Here is a 19962-nt window from a genome sequence, read left to right as displayed (position 1 = left end):
GAGCTAGGAAAAAACAATTAACAGCCCCTAATTTCAAAAACGGTTTACAAAATTTGATTAACCCGTGCATGAGAACTGAAACTAAAACGAAAACTGTAAAATACAATTTAAACACTCAACAATAAGCTTAAAAGTCATCAGTACCTACATAATAATAAACATCATCATGACAGTTACTTCCACAAAGCCATAAAATCTTACTCATTATACATTCAGACTGTTGACATACAACTCTTACAACTTTTTATGCAAGAACACAAAAGTTATCATAAATAATGATAAAGAATAAATGTATTAAGTTTACAAATTATGTAATATGAACAATGGTCGATCGATTAAAACAGCCGAGAAACTACAACTGCATTTAGACCCGACCGATATTGCAGTGTGTTGAAATATAATTTTGTATTATTGTAAAACCGCCATTCACAACTTTGAAGTCACCATTTTTACATAATTTTAGTAGCTAGATATTATATTAATACGTACTTTAAAAGGTGGCGCTTATCTTGTGGGCTGGAGCAAAAATCATAAATAAAGCATTAAACCTTTAAAATTGAAACCAGTAATTTTCTATACGAGTATACAAGAGGTATCTATGTTTAAAAATACGAAAATCTATCTATCATGAACAGAACTCATATTGGAAATACGGTCCCAACGATGCTGGTGTCGGCTACCATTCTGACCAGATGCAGCTATGTACCAGTGGTTTACATGGAGCAACTAGCCATCTGACATCCTCAACCCAGTTATCTGGACTACACGATACCCCTTAGTCTGGTTGTCAGACTTTCTAACTTTTAATAACATTTCATAAGACGTAGGAACCTACCGTATCAAGCCTCCTTAACCTGTGATTAATCAGCTTAAATATTTGTAGTTCAGTAACGACCTTGGAATATTGGAATTACTATCAGCGTTTTATGTACCTTCCATATTTTACGTTTTCCATTTCAGTACATACCATATCAAGTCAGTTGTTTAGTTTATAGAGACTCTTCGAAAGAACCTTGATAGTCAAAAGAATATGAGATATAAATCTAATCACGCTAATTTTCACTTTAATTTCATGTACTAAAGTAATTAAAACGTCATAATTAAAATCGATCAGAAAAACCAAATGACACAGCACGTGCCTTTACTGTTTCACAACGAGATTAGCGAGTTACGCTATCGTACGAATTTGATGTGAGTCAAATGACCAACGCTTAACGTTGGTAGCTATTTTTTATTTACATTTGTATCTATCTTACTATAATTAATTAATGAGTCCCAATTTTCGTATGCCACTATTAAAAAAAGTACCTCATGGGCACAATTTCATCAAGCAGGTAGAAAACAAGTGTCTTAATAGTATCAAAACTATTTAAAGTAATCACGTGATTATAATATGAATACCATTGATGAAACAATAGTTACAAATATTTTTATCAATCAATTAGATCTGATCAAAATGAACAAATGAGTAATCAGTATCATTGGAACAGGCACGGTGGCCGTCAGTGAAGGTCTATTTAATAAGTTAACAGTAGATACATAATTAATAGATTTATCAAATCTCTTGCGTTTTATAAACGGAAAAAACAAATAGGAAGTATACTACAATCGCGAAGAAGTCGTGATAATTACACCTTTATTGTAGATATGTTTACTTGATAACGTACATTATTATCGATCATAAATTTTTATTTTTAATTCATTTGCAATCTAAATCGCACTGGCTGAGTGTCAACAATCATGCGGTCTAAATAGTTATCTCTACATTTTAAATTAAGGAAAAAAACAACTAGGTTTTTTAACTCATAAAAGAAAAAATAAAATTGGAAAATGACGGACACAAATACTGCAAAGAAATTTGTTTTGGACGAAATTATAAACAGAGGAAAATTGGGAGACAAGAAATTTCATTCGGAAACATCGTTGCAACAATTTGGTGAAGAGCAGAGTCCAGACATTATAGAAACACCGACAGATGATGATCCAGGGGTATGTAATTATTAAATATCTATTTATTACTAATTTGGGTCATAAGTAGTATCAAAGGCAGTTCACAGACCTATTGGTTTGATTTTATTTTAGACGCCAATTAATCGCGATTTAGGGTCGGTTGTACGTTCGTCGGGTTGTAGAAAAGTCACTCACCAATGTGATACGAACCTCTTGAGCCTTTATATGTGTGAATGATGAAGTGGCTGTGGTCACAAAGCCAAACGAACAGTGCGCGAAGTGTGCCGTTTATTCTACGCGGGTTTGATCCCCGCGCAGAACAATGATTGTGTGATCCACAATGCTTTTCCCGAGTCTGGGTGTTTTATGCATGTGTTTGTGAAACCCCGCGACACAAAGATAAAATTCCCTGCAGCGGGAATCGTTTTGAAACTATAAATATAATCATATACTCTATGTCTGTTTCGTTCAAAATAGATCTTTTCAACGTTAAAACGTTTATAAATGATTTTGTATGATGAGACGAAAAAAGTATCAATCATTTTAGAACCATGAATATTTCCATCACTCACGCAAATAAGAAATAAAATAAGCATCACTATTATATTTATAAATTGTCCCGGAAACTGAGTCTACGAAATACATACCTACATGAAGTAATGCAATGCTTTAGAAATCATTAAAAAGGCCTATTAAGTTTTACATGAACTCTAAGAATAGTATTCATAGCTAACAAAGCGTTCTTTAAACAAATATTAGAATGCTAATTACAATCACAAAGCGAAAATCCGCACAATATAGCTTTGTCGAAGTATTTGTCGACAGTTATGCTAAAATTGTGGACAGTCTGTCCGAAGGTCTGTCATGTGCCTATCACGGCGCTAAGCGTCTTACTCTGAGCCGAGATGTATAGCTACGATACCAGTTACCGGACGACCATACATATTGATACACAATGCCTCAACGTGAGTCCCAATTGTTTAAACTAGTGGACCAACATCCAATTAAGATTCGATAAACCTGAATAGTGCTATTACTCTATTGTTTATGACACAAGCGGTTATCGTTTCTGCAATATTGCATAGTTTATCATTGTGTGTGTGAACAAAGCCTAATTGTTTTATCATCGGAGACAGTGCCAACCCACAAATTTTGATTGTCACGTGAGTAGCACAGTTCGTTATAAATTAAATAATCGAATATTAATGCGACGTGTCGCAGGTTCGATCCCCTCATATGATAAGCAAACTCCCGTGAGACAAGGATTAAGTTTTCGGTACAGCAGTTTTTAAGAAAATGTCTTTAACATTAAAGTCTATGTCTTTCTAGAAAGGACTCGCCATTACAAAAAATCAGCCAAGTGTGAGTCGAAGTCATACACCGAAGTTTCCGTTCGAACACGTAAAAAGTAAAGTTTGTTAGTATAATAAAAATATTAATTATCGGGGATGTACCCAAAAACTACGGTTTTTGTGATATTTCTTCAAACGTTGCTTCTGCGTGAGATTCTGAGTTTATGGGAAGCACTCTGTATGTTTTGATTCCCCTGCAAGAATTATGAAAAAAAGGATCGAGAATGTGCGGCATAGACGTTGACTGACTTAGAAATTTCTTTTTCTCACTGATTTAAAGAAGAGCTTGATACCTCCATGTTTTCGTGAGAAAAGGGTCTTGAAAGATAGACAGAATTATACTGACTTACATTAATTGATACCTTTCAGTAAACAGAGAAGACGTCATCATAAGTTGCATGTAAGTGAGGTATATAAAACAAGTAGATAACGACAGATATAAGTCACATGATGATGACGTCGATAGTAATTAAAAAAATAATCTATAGTTAAGCTCGCTTTGGTATTGATTTGTGTTGCTGACTTTTGCTTTGATTAATTAAAGATAGTTTAAATTTTATATATTTTTTTCTTTTGTATATATTTTAAATTTAAAGCAATGAACGATTTTCACCTGTTTATTTCTGGTATCCTTACTTTGTATACAAAAACACAAGATATTTCGGCAAAGGCCAATTTACTATTTTGAATTCTGCTTTGAAAACACATGAACGTGCCCTCCCGGAGGCCCGTGCCTAGGACAGGATTAAATAGATGGCCTATAGATCGACGTACAACTCGAATAATAAACTTTATATAACTTATATTATAGCAGTCATTTTTTCATTAATTCGATCTTAGCTATAATAAATTCTACATACTTACTATTTATATCAGCGGTCCGATTAAACTTTTTTAATAAAATAGGAAAATACTGAAAAAAGAAAGAAATACAATGGATTTTCAATCAAACGCTCAGTTTCCTCTCACGACATACGAACGTTTGTTCGTACCTTAGCCACCTAAATTGAATGTAAAAAACAATGTTTTGCAAAATCGTAACATTGCAACTGCACTATATTTTTTTATGAAAGCCTGTATTCTTGTTTATGACAACTGGTTTATAGTATATTCCTACATACAATTCGTGGAAGCGAAACACTGGCTTATTCCACAACAGGTCGTCTAAATGATTTTTTACACTAACCGGTTGTATATTTGATGGCAGGTACATAATGAATCTGTCGGCAACGGCTCCAGCTCGGAGGACCAGCTGGGTCGCAGGCGTACCATGTCGCAGCCAGGACCCATGTCGGGAAACCTGCTGACCGCCACAGCAGCGAGGGCAGCTCGCCGGAGACCGCAGAGGAATGTTATGTACCACCCAGATATCGAGAGAAGCGTAAGTACCTCGTTAATAGAGCTCAAAATAATTGAATCCAATCCTATCCCCGCGTAGAACGAACGTTTGTGTGATCAGCAAATGCTTGCCCTGGGTATGGGTGCGTATTGCGAAACCCCCCGCGACACATGAATTAAATTACTTAGTGCTTAAGTCATTCTTTTTAATATAAAAATATACATAAATATAATCATGAAATGCAAAAAAAATCTTCACGTGGTTCCGTCGTTCTGTATCTGATTGATAAAATTCATCAATTAAAAAGCATTGCTGAACAAGTCGCTATAAAAAGCTGTTCTAAGTCTTATCGTAAAAATCTTTTACTTGGTATCATCCATCTATCCATTCCTATCTAATTCATTCATCTAAGATTGCAAATTCAACAAACAAAGACTATAAAATGATAACAAACTCAAGGGTAGATGACCAGCCTCTTTAGGTCGACTCCAAAATGAGTCAGGAGGACACGTTTACACTGTGTTACCAGTTATAAATAATTAACATTACTTTGTAACTTCAGCGGAACAGTGGCGAACGATGCCGCGCTTCATAATACACACAAAGTATGACGCGGTAACAATGCGCTTCTCGGCTGCCGATAGTTAGACACTTGTCTTTTGTTTCCTGTGTCAGCGTCATTTTTGCGCTGAAGCGGTTGTCATTTCAGCAAATGTGTTGATGTAATACTCCGGTCTCAATAACGTTTATTATTTGCTGTTCGTTCATTATAAGATGCATGCTCCTTTTTAATTATGATTATAAGTATTTTTAACAGGGCTCGGTTTATTTGTAACTTTTTTGTTTAAAGATAAACATTTTATTTTTATTTTAACATTTTGTTTTAATCTTATAGTTTTATTTCCATTAGTATAATTATTTTTTCACATAATCTAACTTAATATCTAATTCTAATTCGCTTTTCTGTAGTCTACATGTCACAGCGTATGTATATGTTCGTTACACGGAAGCCTATGAACAGATGATTATGAACGTGATTTACATTATCATAATTGAGAACGGTCATTCACCCGGAGTTTGAGCGTGACCGCGGCGTACCTAGATACTCGTACATCGATCGAGTATGAACAATACATAAATGATAAAATAAAATTCATCGAAAACAAAATATTTTAATTTCATAAAAAAAATATCTTTATCCAGCACACATTTCACGTTTCCGAAGCTGTATTAAAATTGCATTTATACTTGGAATTTCGGCGTTTCGAAAGGCGCTGCCAATTCGGTAACCACTCTGATTGACACTCAATTAATTGGTAGGTCCATTAAACCACTAACAAGCCAGTCGATGCGGTTATATCAGCTGGTAACGAGTATTTACTGCGTCTACCTCAGCTTGCCGGCACACACGTCATAAATTCACTTATAGGCCAACTAGATTAACTGTTACAACCGCCCGATATCGTATTTAGTATGTAGGCAGGAATACAACCTTGTTAGAGTTAGCTTTATTGTTTCAAGCTATATTTCCTTAACCGATTTTCCTCTTTGATATCCATCAGCTTGTCGTATTTTAATTAATAGATAACTTTTAGTAGTTTTGCGTGCGATCTTTGTTTGTCGCGGAAATTTAATTAAAAATAAGGAAATTCATAAGAATTAAATTCTTTAGGGTTAAACTTATCAACGTGCGGAATGTTGAAAAATTTAATGTGTTTTGATACAGTATAACTTCAGCGTGAATTATGCACTAAAAGGCTTTTAGAGCCTTTCGATTAATCTTATCTTAAGTATCAATGGTAGATAGTGCATTTTCTTCTGATCGCGAATCACAAAGATTACAAAAAGAGATAAACATATTATTAATGGCGCCATTGCAAGTAAACAATTTTATCGTAAAGAAAATTGCACGTGTAGGTCTAGCTTTTATGACTTTCAAACCATAAATAATATGGTAAGCCTCCCTTTAACCCGACAATATGGGGTAATTAAAACCAGTAGACAATCTTGGTGTGTGTTTGTACAAAACTCTTTTAAAAATAAAATGCGACGAAAAGCAAATGTAAAATATCAATACTTTTCTTTGGTTTCTTAGTCGTTACCAAACCAAATAAAAGTACCACTGACATAAATCAATCGCTTACTTAATTTAACATGTGTTTAATTATCTTTTGTAAGATCGTGTACCTTTTTAAGTACCTAAATAAATACCGTATACATACCTACTTTGAAAAGAATTTATTTTCCTAAAACAATTGCTGAGCGCAGACCTGCCATTTTGTCTTAGTGCTACGCAAAAGTAGCAGTTGGAAAAAATGTGCTCTACGTATTGTACTACGCTATAATATAAGTTATACAAAGTTTATTATTCGAGTTGTACGTCGATCTATAGGCCATCTTTTTAATCCTGTCCTAGGCACGGGCCTCCCGGCATAGGGACATACAGGGAATGTTTCAGCATTTATCCCCATACTAGGTTACGGCGAGGTGGTGAATTTGCGTTCCAACATTTGTAATGCGAGCTTTCTTACGATTTGTCCTCCACCGTTTATCATCGATTTATCAGAATAATTAAGAAAGTAGGTACATAGGCATGACTTCGAAAAAGTTGCATTACTCCTTTTCATGTGTTAGGATCGAACCTGCACCACACGACACAACATAAGTACCTACTCACATGTTGTTTGTACAAAACCTGGGGTAAAACAAAACAATTACTTTACAAATATTGCGAAATTATATTATCTGTTGACGTCACATCTAATTAAGTGTAATTTGAAAATAAGATATTAGTATCATTACGTATCATACCTATCATTTACGTAATTTTATTTAGCTCTTTATTCGAAAAAAATCAAGATTCTTCTTTGATCAAATAGATAGGAATAATGTTGCAAATATATAAAGATGATTTTATTGCCTTGTGTAGTAATGACGACTTACCATTAATATTGAATCGAAACCCAGTACAAACATCTTTAAGGGCCAATCCTGAACCCGCACCTAAGGCTGCATCGCCACTAGGATTTTATATTAAAAGCTACATAAAATAGAATTACTTGGTTAGAAAGATGATAAGGCGTTACATTAATTGTAAAACTCTTTCAATATACATATATAAAAAAAAATTTACTTGTCAGCTTCTATTGAGGTTGGAAAAAAAATACCTGTATCGAGATTAAAAATATTGCATACAGAAAAATAGCAGTACAAAACTCCGCTTTACAAATTAATCGCACGCAAGATCTGTACATTATCTAAGTAATCAGAAGTATGCGATCTCCTTAACGAACCTTATCGGCCGGCCTATACGTTCATGTGATAGTATCCGCTACATAATAGTGACTCACAAATAATGTGATCATTTCTTTATGCCTATTGGGAAAGCGTCGGATCATCTTAGACTAGCGATTTTTCTCTAAAATGTTAAATTAGTCTGATTAGATGGATCATTATTTTTCCCCCGTTTATCGGCTTACTATCAGCTCCAAGAATGTTTATTTAATACCAAGCTTTAATTCTTACGTTCATTGCACTAAGTACAACTTCAGGTTTGGGGCATACTCTGACTGCTAACCAAAGATTGACACGGAGACAATTTTAGCAGAGTCATTGTATAATTGTTGTTCTTCTGTTTTTCTTTCACAACTCTGTTTAAGGGTATTCTGTATTGACAAACTGCATACGCACAGCCCTGCAGGTTTAAATGTTTGTTAAATATTTCGTAAGAAATTCATGTTTTGAAATATATTCATAGAAGAGAAAATTGTTTAAGAGAATCAGTTGAAAAGCTAGCTATAAAACTTTATGTTTTTATAATACAATGGAATTCTTGATACCATTTGCTTTGTCATTTTTCTGTATATAAATACAAAAAGACCATAGAGTTAATCTTAGGACATTTTATTATTTTATAATACTTATTTTCGTTGTTATATGATAGACTATAATCATAAAACTAGTGGAAAAATTTATTGTTTATAACAAATATGCACGTTACAAATGCGTGCACGCAAATGAACATAAAGGGTGCAATAAAATCACATGAGTAATTGTTTATTTATAGCATAGGGTTTCCCTATCGCGATAATGACTGATAGGTTCATTGTAGCTTCATTATATGTAAATGAAGAGCCACATCAGTGAACATAAAATTGATGTTCAGAAAATAAAGTTCCACCAAACTCGATATAAAATATTTTTTCCAAACACCAGAAGTAAATATAAAAAATATAATTTTTAAATCGTTATTATTATCTACAATGATAAAAAAATGAAAAGTTAAGTAAAAGTTTAATAATTACAAATAAAAGTTGGCGGAAAAATAATAACATATTATAAGTTCAAAGTTGAGTTTTTAACTCTTCTAGAAAACCTTGAAAAACAGCTATAAAGCGGAACAAGGCCTAATAAAATAGGCCTAATAATATACATATTATTACATATATATTAAATATATAACCACATATCTTGCAGGTATATTAATATGATTTAGTGAAGGCTGTCATATTTTATGGTGATGATATCTTGAAACTGAATGTAAACACGCCCAAAATAGAGAGGCCATCGACTAAGAATATAGCAATCGTTGATTTAATCTTTCTATATTTATAACTTTATTGAGAAACAATCAATGATAGCAACAGGATAGGCAAAAGTAAATTAGAAGCCGGTTTTCAAGTATCTTACGCGTGATAATTTAAATGGTGCGGTAATTGTACAGATAAAGCATGCCTTTATTTGGAGTTTATCTCTTTTGCCTGTTATCTGACATAGTTTTAGTATTTTTTTGTGATTATAGCATAATGTAAACGCAGAATTGAAATTGGCGGAATTTAATGTGACCTATGTTGCCAATATTAAACACCATAAGTTTTACTAAATGTCGCTTTTTATGAGTGCATTAATTTATGATTGTCGAACAAACAATATTTGTAATTAAAAATGTCCAACAAATTAACCTTTGTTGCAGTTGCGTATTTGAAACCAATATATTTTTCACGAAAAATCAAATCCGCTATCAGAAAATCATCACTAATTAATTATGATAAGGTCTAGATTAAGCGATTACGAAGTGAACGATACGAAAAACAAATATTCTAGAGCATCTAGAAGATAATGACATATTTTTATTGAAAATAAATGTTTTTATTTTACAAATAGACGCCGATATATGCAACAGTGTTTTGGCTGGTTTTCAAAGTAAATTTATTTTAAGCGACGTCCGTAGTTTAAACAACGAATACGTTTATATGGACCCAATGGGTTGTAATGATTTCTACAAGAGCACAATGTGGATACGCCTAGCAAAAAAATATTGACGTATTCAAATAAATTGTTTTTTTTTTTAAACACAATTTTATTGTTTTTAGAATATTATAAAAAAACGTAATACTACTAACGCATGGTGTAAAAAAAATGTAGTTGAATTTGGTTTCGTAGTTCTAACTCACTATTTAACAGCAACGTTAACAGTACATGACCGCAAAGTTTTAAGTTTTCTTTAGTTAATCTTACTAATTCTCTTTGCCCTCGCTTTTTTTCTTTTAAGCTTGAAACGACTTTTATACTCATAGCATACCCTAAGTATACAATATACTTATTTTGTCTTAACAGTTATAGTGTTAACCGCAAAAAGATTTATTAAATCCTTCTGTAATTTCCAGAGATTAGCACATTCAAAAAATCAAATTCCTTAGCTTAATATATTAGTGTCATTCACATTATATGATATACAGATTCGTATCTTTTTAATCCTATTAAATTAATTAATTACCTCAGTAAATCATGCAAATGAATAAATTGTAAAGCAGCGGTTTATTCAATTTCGTCGTAAATGCAGTTGAGAATGACCTCCTTTAAAACTGGCTCACAATGTCCAGTAGAATGTATTAATGAAAGCTGTCTATCAAAATGATCATTCCTGCAACAAAAATAAATTTATAAAAGGTTTGTAAAGCGTCGGTACACTTCCATAGCGTCGAGCGGTGAGCGCGGGCCGTGTTTGTGAGGCGGGTCACTCTCGCGCAGCCAACTGTAAACCTTTTGAGTCCAGCCGGCCGCGCGCCACCCTCGCTCCCCCTCCCCTCCCTCTCCCCGCCTCCCCCACCTGCCTGTTAATACCGAGTGCGGACACACCGTGCCGCCCCAACGCCTCGCCTAATGAAAATTCGATCTCTACTTTTTATTTCCCTTACATCCACTGCTAAGGTTACAAAACATGTTCATTCGAAAAGTCATCCGATTGTATATAGGAATGACAAACTTTATTAATTGACTTTCAATCTTCACTTTGCCTGTTGATTAACCTTTAGACTTTATACAGGCGCTTGCCTAGCCTGAAATAAATGAACAAAATTAGATTGGAAAACAGATTGACTTACTCGTAGGATAAAGTTTACTTCAAAGTTCGTTTATGATATCGTGGTTAGTCACACTAAACTTTGATCTCGACTTATGCTATCGCTTTGGTCCGTACTTTCTAAGTTTTAAAAAGATGACCCTAATTTTATTGCTATTTTGTTATAAGGAAATATAATCTGCTTCTTAACCAACAATAAAAATAATTTATTTTGTTCAAAACTACTTAACAAAAGTTTTCAAAAAGTTAATGTATTCTGTTTTCGAACAAAACAGTGTTGTTCACTTTGAGTATAGTGGATATTGTATACAAAGCGTTTTTTCGTTCAGCGTTTACAGCGCGGGCCGAAATTCGTTGCAGAGGAACGTGGAACACCGTAATGGGATTATAGTGAAATACAGGGTGGTGTCGATCGAGAGAAACAAGCGGCTAATGAAGTTATTAATCCGATTTTATACGGCTTTCGATGTTCATGTTTGCCACTTTTTTAGCCTTTTCCCGTTGCTATGCAGATATGAATTTGCAGGAATTTGCAGTCCATCGCGGATTATATCGAGTTTCTAAATTCCACGTTTGTTGTCCGCAGGATTCAGCAAGCGAAAGGCAGTCGCCCAGGATATTAATGGCCGGTAGAGAGGAAACTGGATCTTTAACACCTATTGGTTAGTAAAATGGTCAAAACATAAGTTGACTGTAAATATTTTCAAATTTTAAAGGAGTATTTTACTAATGATTAAGATAATGTGCTTATAATAAGATAAGTATATCACTGGAAGAACTGATATTGTCAGCTTATTAATATTAAAGGGGCAAAGATGACTTGACTTTGTGGTCTTCTGTATCTACATCTTAAATCAGCATGATTTGTATTTTATCAGGTGATCGTGCCAGTCCACTGTCATACAATGGGAACTTAAGAAATGGAGACGCAAAATCATTAAGTGAGTATTTGAAACTTAGAACATTGATCTAGAAGTACATGCTGAAAGTGCACAGAAAACTAAATGATTGCCGCAATTACTTAGCCATTGACGCAATTTGTTTCGTGAAATTACCTCATTAAACAAGAATTTATTCGATATTATAGATTAAATGAGGAAACGTATATAAATCAACAAAGCAATTTTTATGCTACCTGATAATAACATTACCGCTATGTGGCGTTATCAATGCGGTGGCCACGTGTGAGGCCTACGTATGTGTTTTTCAGCACCAAAGTTATTTGCATCCTTATTACAGACCGACCATCGTATGCATCATGCATACAAACCTTAGAGTATGAAAATTGGAGATTTGAAAGCTCTGTCATTCTGATAGTTTGTCAGTTTAGATAGTCCCCTTGTAATACAAATATTATAATCTTAGTATGTCCGTAATCAACCTTCCGCGTTACTTCAATGTTCAAATTATCAGCCGCGTATTTTCTGGCCTTGCATAGGACATTTTCGCAGTTATCACTTACCACGTAACAGTTAATGTCACGGACTATTTGTTAACTCATTACGTAATCTTGAAATGATAACTGCTAATCCAAGTCGTCTCGGCCGGATAATTGATTCATGATTGGCGAATTAACTGATAAAGTATAAACTGATAATTGCAACTTAAATAAAGATATATTTTGCTATGATATGATTTGATGGAAAAATACAGATTTCAGTTCTTTTTGTAAGATTGTCGCGTAATCGTACATGGTTCAATTACTATGAACTATTAATATATTATTTTCAAGCAATTTATGATGAATTTTGTTTTCAGTTTTGCCACAAATATCGAAGGTCTTGGGTTCGATTCCCACCCATACATACCGTAGATTTATAAATTGTCTAGTACTCATAGAACAAGCTTTGCTTAGTTTGAGAAAAGATTGCGTTAGTTTTTTTAAAGGCATCTGATAGTGATACACATGCGGTTTGTGATAGGGACGTAAATACTGAAGCCAATCTCTAAAGTGACGTACAGAATGTTATGAATGATGACGTTAAAAACATGATATCGTAATGTAATACTCTCTAAGTCCAGATAACCTTTACAATTAATAACACCGAGTGAAGCCACGATCGATTACCTCTAAAGCGACTACGACAAAAGAGCCGTGCGTTAATTACAGTAACGATGCGTCGCGATCCGATGACCTATTTAAACGGGGAGAGAATATCGATATGTTACCAGCTTATGTAAAGCATTTCAATTTAATCAATTTTCCTGCATAAACAGGTCTTTTTGCAAGTAATTACCTGCTACATGTCAACGTGCATTGTTTTATTTTAAACCAGTTAAATTAATACTTCATGAAATTTATATCAAAGGGCTTTTCAAATTGTTTTTATTTTTCTGGTTTAAGTAACACAAAGTTACAAAGCTTCTTTGTTACCTAGAGAGTTAGGATTAAGAATCAAAGCATGTTGCCTAATAGCTTTAGTAATTATATGGCTTCGTAGTACTTTCGCCCTATTCTGGTTCGCCCGAATCGAGCAAAAACTATTTTTAATTTTGAATATATTTTAGGAGCCGATTCACCCGTTACAAGTTCAATAGCGGGCGAATCAGGTCCACAAAAAAATTGTAATGCACTTTTCTCGAACCAATTTAGGGCGAAACGACTACTAAACGAATTATATTTATGCACTTGTGTTATTATTTTTGTATAATTTATCTTCAACAGATAGCTACCGGCTGTACATGCCGCAGAATGAGACACGAGGCAGTGCGACACCTCGTAAGAGGTCCGTCGCGACGATGGACGCGCAGTCCATACGCTCGGTGGAAACTCATGCGCCACCACCCACCGACCCTGAGGAGAACAAGAAACAGACCAAGTATGCAATCGTTTCTTATGTGATGTAAAATAGATCTAATCACAAGGTAGTAAAGATTAAAATCCCGGTTTTAAGAAACTGTATCTGAACAGATTCGGCTGTCAAGTATTAATATGTGTTGTGGTACGATTTCAATACTCATAACTTTATTCGCACTTTACATGTATTGGGCTTAAATTTAATGGTAAAAAATTAGTGGTTGATTCAATGGGCACAGCAGCGGACAGCTAAATGCTTATCTGATTCTTTTTATCAAAATCTTGTAAATATTTCAAATTTTAGTTACGTAACGTATCTTAGCTTTTTTTTAATTATCGATCCCGTTAGTATATTTACTTACCTTTTCTGAAATAGACTTTAATTTTTTTAAAGGCTACGAAAAAAGGATCGGTTAATAAAACAATAACAATTAACTGTTGCATCTGGATTTTTCGTACAGTTTGTCCTGATTTCCATACATAGTGCTTGTTCTGGGCGTGGTTTCCGCCATAGTTTACCGATCAATCACGGCCCAATTCACAGGCTGTCCTTTTCAGCCTTTAAATGAAATGTAAAATATTTTTTGCAGGAGGTACGTGACGCTAGTAATGAGTTGCATGTACGCAATTTTAATTATCACTCTGGGATTAATTATCTACTTGGGAGACAGTTTCGTCGATCTACAGATTTCTGAGGTGAGACAATAATGCTTTTTTACTAGTCTGAAATATTAACCAACAACTAATGTTAATGGATGTATTAATTTTTTGTTTTACTTCGGTTTCTTTTTTCGTCATTCTTGCTTAGAACTGTTTTACATAAGTAATATTTTGTGTTACAGGTTTATTCAATTGTTCTTTGCGGAATTGGAATGATTTACGTTTTATTCTTAATAATCGATATAAATAGATATAAATCCATAGCAGTTAAGAACCATAAAATCAAAGCTCAACATGAAGAGAAAGTTTTGGATTACTTTAGGAAACAAGAGGTGAGCAAAATCTTTGACATTACTTATCATTAATAAGAACATTTTCAAACATATTTATGACTTGTTCCGTAGACCTTGAAATCGGACTAAAAAGATAGAGTGTGAAAATTCCCCTGTTAAAATTGTGCGGTCTATTTTCCAGGAACAACTTGGATCTGTAACGCCAGGAGACCGCACCCCTGACTCGTACAGGCCCCCGGGAATGCCTCCTCCGGTGCTGATCCCCAACAAACACGAGTACTGCTTCAGCCAGGGCAGGCATTCTGGGAGCTTCTACCTTAAGATGGGAGCTGCAGGTAAGAGCTCATTTAAACTCGTACAAGTATACATGTACCCAATTTCTTTACCTTCTCTTTTGTAAATGAGAGGGTCAAAAATGATATTTGGTACAGTAAAAGGCGACCACATGACGAGCTCTTAATCATTGCCATTAGTTTGATATTTTGAAGTCGCGAACACAGAATAAGAATGATCGTCCATTAATGAAACACAAAACGGAAAATTGGACAATATTCCGGTAGTTCTCAGAATTTGGCTTCTAATATCTCACAAGTGACATAAACCGACTTATATTATAAAACGATAATCTACACGTTATCTTTACACTTTATCAGACAAAAATGAAGTGAACTGCTAAAATACTGATTGGATCTACGGAGCTAAGGCGCCAAAATAGTGATGCCATTAATTAGACAATTGACTTCTGAATCCTGGAATTTCTGTGCCAAACTGGTGTTTAATCAACAACCAAATTTAACCACAACTTATCCTAAATGTACATCACGTTTATGATCTCATTTTGTGTGTGATAGACTCAAAAGAACAGCTGAAAAAAAAACTAATAATACAATTATCGTACGATTTTTTTTTGACGGTTTGTCAATAACATACTATTTTATAACATACGATTTTATTAGGTGTAGTTATAACTGTAATATTATAGTTATTTAAACTTTTTTAGAACAAAAATGTTTTGCATATTAATTAATTGTTAATTATGTCACATTTTTATTTCAGGTTTCGCTCTAGGACACTTGGTCCACTCTCTACTTCTGCTGGCCGTGCAGGTCGGTCAGCTGATGGATAACAACATTGATAACGACGAGTGTGTGAAGATCTTACAAGTTGTTCTCGATGTCATGCTGCCAGCTTACTGCTTCCTTCAGCTATACTTCATCTTCAAATATTCTAATGTCATCATATTAAAAGCGCAGGTTCGTGTCCGTAATTGTTTCAGTAGTTAACTAATTAAGATTTATATTCCAAATTAAAGCCTGGATTGAACCTTTAAACACTTAATCAATTATATGTTAACATTGCATTAAAACTGATTCATAAGCAATTTAATATAAAAATAGATATAGACCCTCGTAAAGAAACAGCATGTCATAATCCTGAGACTTTTATTGCTATGCCATAAATTTACAATCTGATAAATTAAAACCCCTCTTATGTAAGGCATTTTACGATGATTCATCAAATATATTAGGACGTGCGGTTCCAATACTACCTAATACTAGTGCATTAATACAGATATTGTAATATTTCAGAGTCTGGCTCACTTCGCGTTTATGCACCTTATTGGCAGCAGTCTGTGCTTCTGGATATCTGCTATCGTTCGTGAGACTCTCCTTAGTTTGACGCTCTACGCTAGCTCGAGAGACAGTTCTGCGGGATACTCAGACTTCAGTGACAACCACTCTATCAATGAACATGGTGAGAATCTCAAATTTTTGCAAATGTTGATCAGAAGCTTATTTTCAACCTCTTTGGGTACTGCGATTTCATTAGTACCAGAATGTATTTACTAGAATAACGCATTTCCAAAATATCATTTTCCTAAAAGGCCTTTTTTCTTGATGATTGTACATTTGGTACCGTTATATACATAAATGACACGTATCTCTCTAGCCGAATGTAATTTAAATCAAATGTATCCGTAAATTCTGATTTATTGAAATATTAGAGGTGTTAGAATTATGACTTTAAGTAAAATATGTAACCAATTATTTCTAATTTCAGCACTGTCGATAGATGAAAGATTCATAAACGTTAGCAATCTATACAACCCGAACTGCAACAGTACGGCGGCAATTAGTTCGATATATGAGAATTTTTCGCCGTACCTCTACCCGTTCAACGTGGAATTCAATATTCTCATTGGTATGTATCAACGTTTCTTTAAATTTTTTTGGATGTGGTTGGGGAAACAATGTTAAATGTTGACTTCCTACTGAGTGTTAAATAAATTAAAAATTTAGGCCTAAAAAATATTGTTTTAATTTATGATATTCTTAATTTAATTCCAGTCGCGATATATTACATCATTTGGAGTAACATTGGCAATTGTGACAATGAAGACAACGGCTCAGACATCAACTCTACGAGTGATGACAACTACCACCTTTGCAAGTAAGAAAATGTTTTCTTCATAATAGAGCTTTATATTCAGGCCTTTTGTTCAGCTTCACTATTTGGGCCCATGTATGTCTTAGGAATATAAATGCCTATTTAGCAATATAACGCCTCTTAAATCTTTATTTTTTATTGAAAAAACATATGTCTCCTATAATTATAAAAAAAATGCCGCAATCTTATCAGATAATATTTCTTCCATTCAGAATACCGACTGCAAACGAAGACAATGACTTTACCAGTAACATCGTGATCTACGCTGACTGCCACGCCTCCAACCGTGGTCTGTTCCTTGGTCTCATCGTCATGGTCATCATCACCGGGATGCTCATTATTGGCTTCGTTTTCAGCAGTGTTGGAGAGTAAGTTAATTTCGGAATCGTCTCCACAAATAGTATTTTCTAAAACTGAACATACATGTTCGATGGATCTTCATTATGGCTTTTGTGTATTTTTGAGGAGACTAATTAGTATTTCTTTTTTAGCGATTTCGTTGAAGTTGGTTACCTTCTGAACTCGGTCACAAGACTTGGTCTTCACACTCTCCTACTGTTAGCTGCTCTGATCGCTTGGAACCAGATGCGTCAGCTAGACATTAACGAACATCCGATATCTCTCCTTGATGACGTATTGCTGTTCATCTGTTTGCCTGCCTTCTTCATGGAGACGGCCTTCTCTTTGGTTGCTACCATCACCTTTGAAAACATTGTGAAGAGCATCGACTTTGTCGTCATGGTGAGTCGTTTATTCCTAGATATAAAATTTCAGAAATTACAATTACAATTACTCAATACATTTTTACAGTGAATCATAAAATTAACCCGCTACATTCGTTCCTCTTGATAGTATACAGTAGTTAACAAATCCTCTTACCTCAGGTCATACAAGTACTGATCCAGACCCCGCTGATCATGGACGGTCTCCGCCGCTGCAGCAACTCCAAGAAGCTCAGGCGGAAAAAACCAGGTCGTGAGGTGCTCATGTTCCTCCTCACTGCTAACGTGGCCATGTGGATCTTCAACACGTTCTCGTACAAGTCCCCTGACAGCCTCGACGAGAGATACGAGTACTACGGCAAAGTCATCTGGTCAATACTAGGCCATATCAGCTTGCCTTTGATCATGTTCTACAGGTTCCATTCAAGCGTTTGTTTTGCAGATATCTGGGACTCCGCTTATAAACCTGGCTCAGAGCATTAGTTCTTTCGACGGCATTCATCATTTTAGCTAATTTCGTGATGACTCTCATCTCATTTATAATTCAACACGTTTTTGTAAATAGCCTTAGATTTAATCCACATCACACGTAGCCCATATTAGTTTAAGTAGTCTATTGTCACGCCAATTACTTGGTGCGTAATTTAATTGCATCACGTAGATAACTGTTGTATATAAATATCGATAACCCTACAACTAGTCAGGAATTTCAGATGAACGAATGTATATACTGTCACAAAACTAACCTATAAGTATCAACCTATTTGTATTTAGTTTTAAAAGGAGATTAAATAGTATATTGCTTTATTTTATAATACTTAAAATATTATTTAAGATTTTTACACGAACTATACAATAAATGTTTTGTAAATTGATTTATAGTTGTATTTTTAATTAGATGAAGAATCATAGACATACCTTTCACAAAGTGAAAATGAAAATGGTACTTATAAGGTAATTATACCAAGTAAATGTTCACCATAACTGTATATTACACAGTACTTAATACAAGTGCTAACTAATCGGACAGGTGTAGGCGGTTGCACGCGACCACTAAGCACGTATCAATACAGCGTCTTAGCTGACCAACTGAGGGAGCTGAGAGCTTGTTAATTAATGTTGCGGCCCCTGATGCAATTACCCAATATTAGGTTAAGTACTCGGACAGTCGGGAGCAGCGCACTTAGCCGCCGCCCGAGATACAAACTAGTTACTGGCCACGGTTACATCAGACACTGCATGCATACATAAACTGCATCTATCATCATTATAATTAGCACGCAATATGTTGCTACGATTTCACAATCATGCCTCTAAATGGTAAACGCTTTTGTTTGCCTTGTAATGGCTATGAATATACTTTTTAGATGGACTGAGAAGAATGTACGGAGCATCACACGCTCATATCGACATAATTTATTATCCTTTCAGAATATTCTTTAAGGCGATTTGATTACACGAATTTATGCCTTGCTTCGTTTCCAACAAAACGACTATTTCAATAATCTGATACTACGTAACAATAATTACTAGGTTTTTTGTTTTCTTCAAGTTTATTTCAATAATAATATAAAGACTTATTGGGTTCATTATATTCTCGCAGAAAACAATTATACTTTATATGTACCAACATCGAATTCTGTGAAACGGTGCCCCACCCCTCAGTTCAGTTATGTGAGCATTGATTAAATGCCATCTCATACAAACATGCTGACCGATATTCATATTCATTCCATGAATTAAAATAAGTTGAATTAATTTTAAAAGGGAATATACATCAATGGTTACCTAGAGTTTCGATAACAAACCTATTATGGAGAGAAATAAGGTTTAAAATTGTTTAGTTGTGTAGCTATTTCCATGTCAGAGCGGTACTGGAAAATATTCGTGAGTAAATCAGTAGGGCAGCGCGACGCACGGATATGCGCTCGGCTGACCAATGCCACTGCTGTCTAATTGTTTCCGATCTCTTCTGAATAACCACCGCGTTGTATTGACAAAATTTGAACACGTGACTGACGGTTGATAAAGGCATTCAAT

The 19962-nt window shown here is 34.5% G+C and overlaps 1 protein-coding gene across 1 annotated transcript; it reads left to right on the top strand.

Moving 5' to 3' along the window:
- Window positions 1–1704: 1704 nt before the first annotated feature.
- Window positions 1705–18542, top strand: LOC113508304 (proton channel OtopLc-like). The gene is made up of 15 exons (XM_026891257.1): window positions 1705–1989; window positions 4510–4683; window positions 11589–11664; window positions 11881–11943; window positions 13668–13821; window positions 14390–14495; window positions 14642–14791; window positions 14934–15087; window positions 15809–16005; window positions 16342–16507; window positions 16814–16954; window positions 17101–17203; window positions 17413–17568; window positions 17692–17941; window positions 18085–18542. The coding sequence occupies exons 1-15, from the start codon at window positions 1831–1833 to the stop codon at window positions 18403–18405; spliced, it is 2370 nt and encodes a 789-aa protein (XP_026747058.1). The 5' UTR covers window positions 1705–1830; the 3' UTR covers window positions 18406–18542.
- The last annotated feature ends 1420 nt before the right edge of the window (window positions 18543–19962 follow it).

This window comes from Trichoplusia ni, chromosome 2 (genome assembly GCF_003590095.1).
Source record: "Trichoplusia ni isolate ovarian cell line Hi5 chromosome 2, tn1, whole genome shotgun sequence".
Lineage (NCBI taxonomy): Eukaryota > Metazoa > Arthropoda > Insecta > Lepidoptera > Noctuidae > Trichoplusia > Trichoplusia ni.
This window is presented reverse-complemented; position numbering and strand designations above follow the sequence as displayed.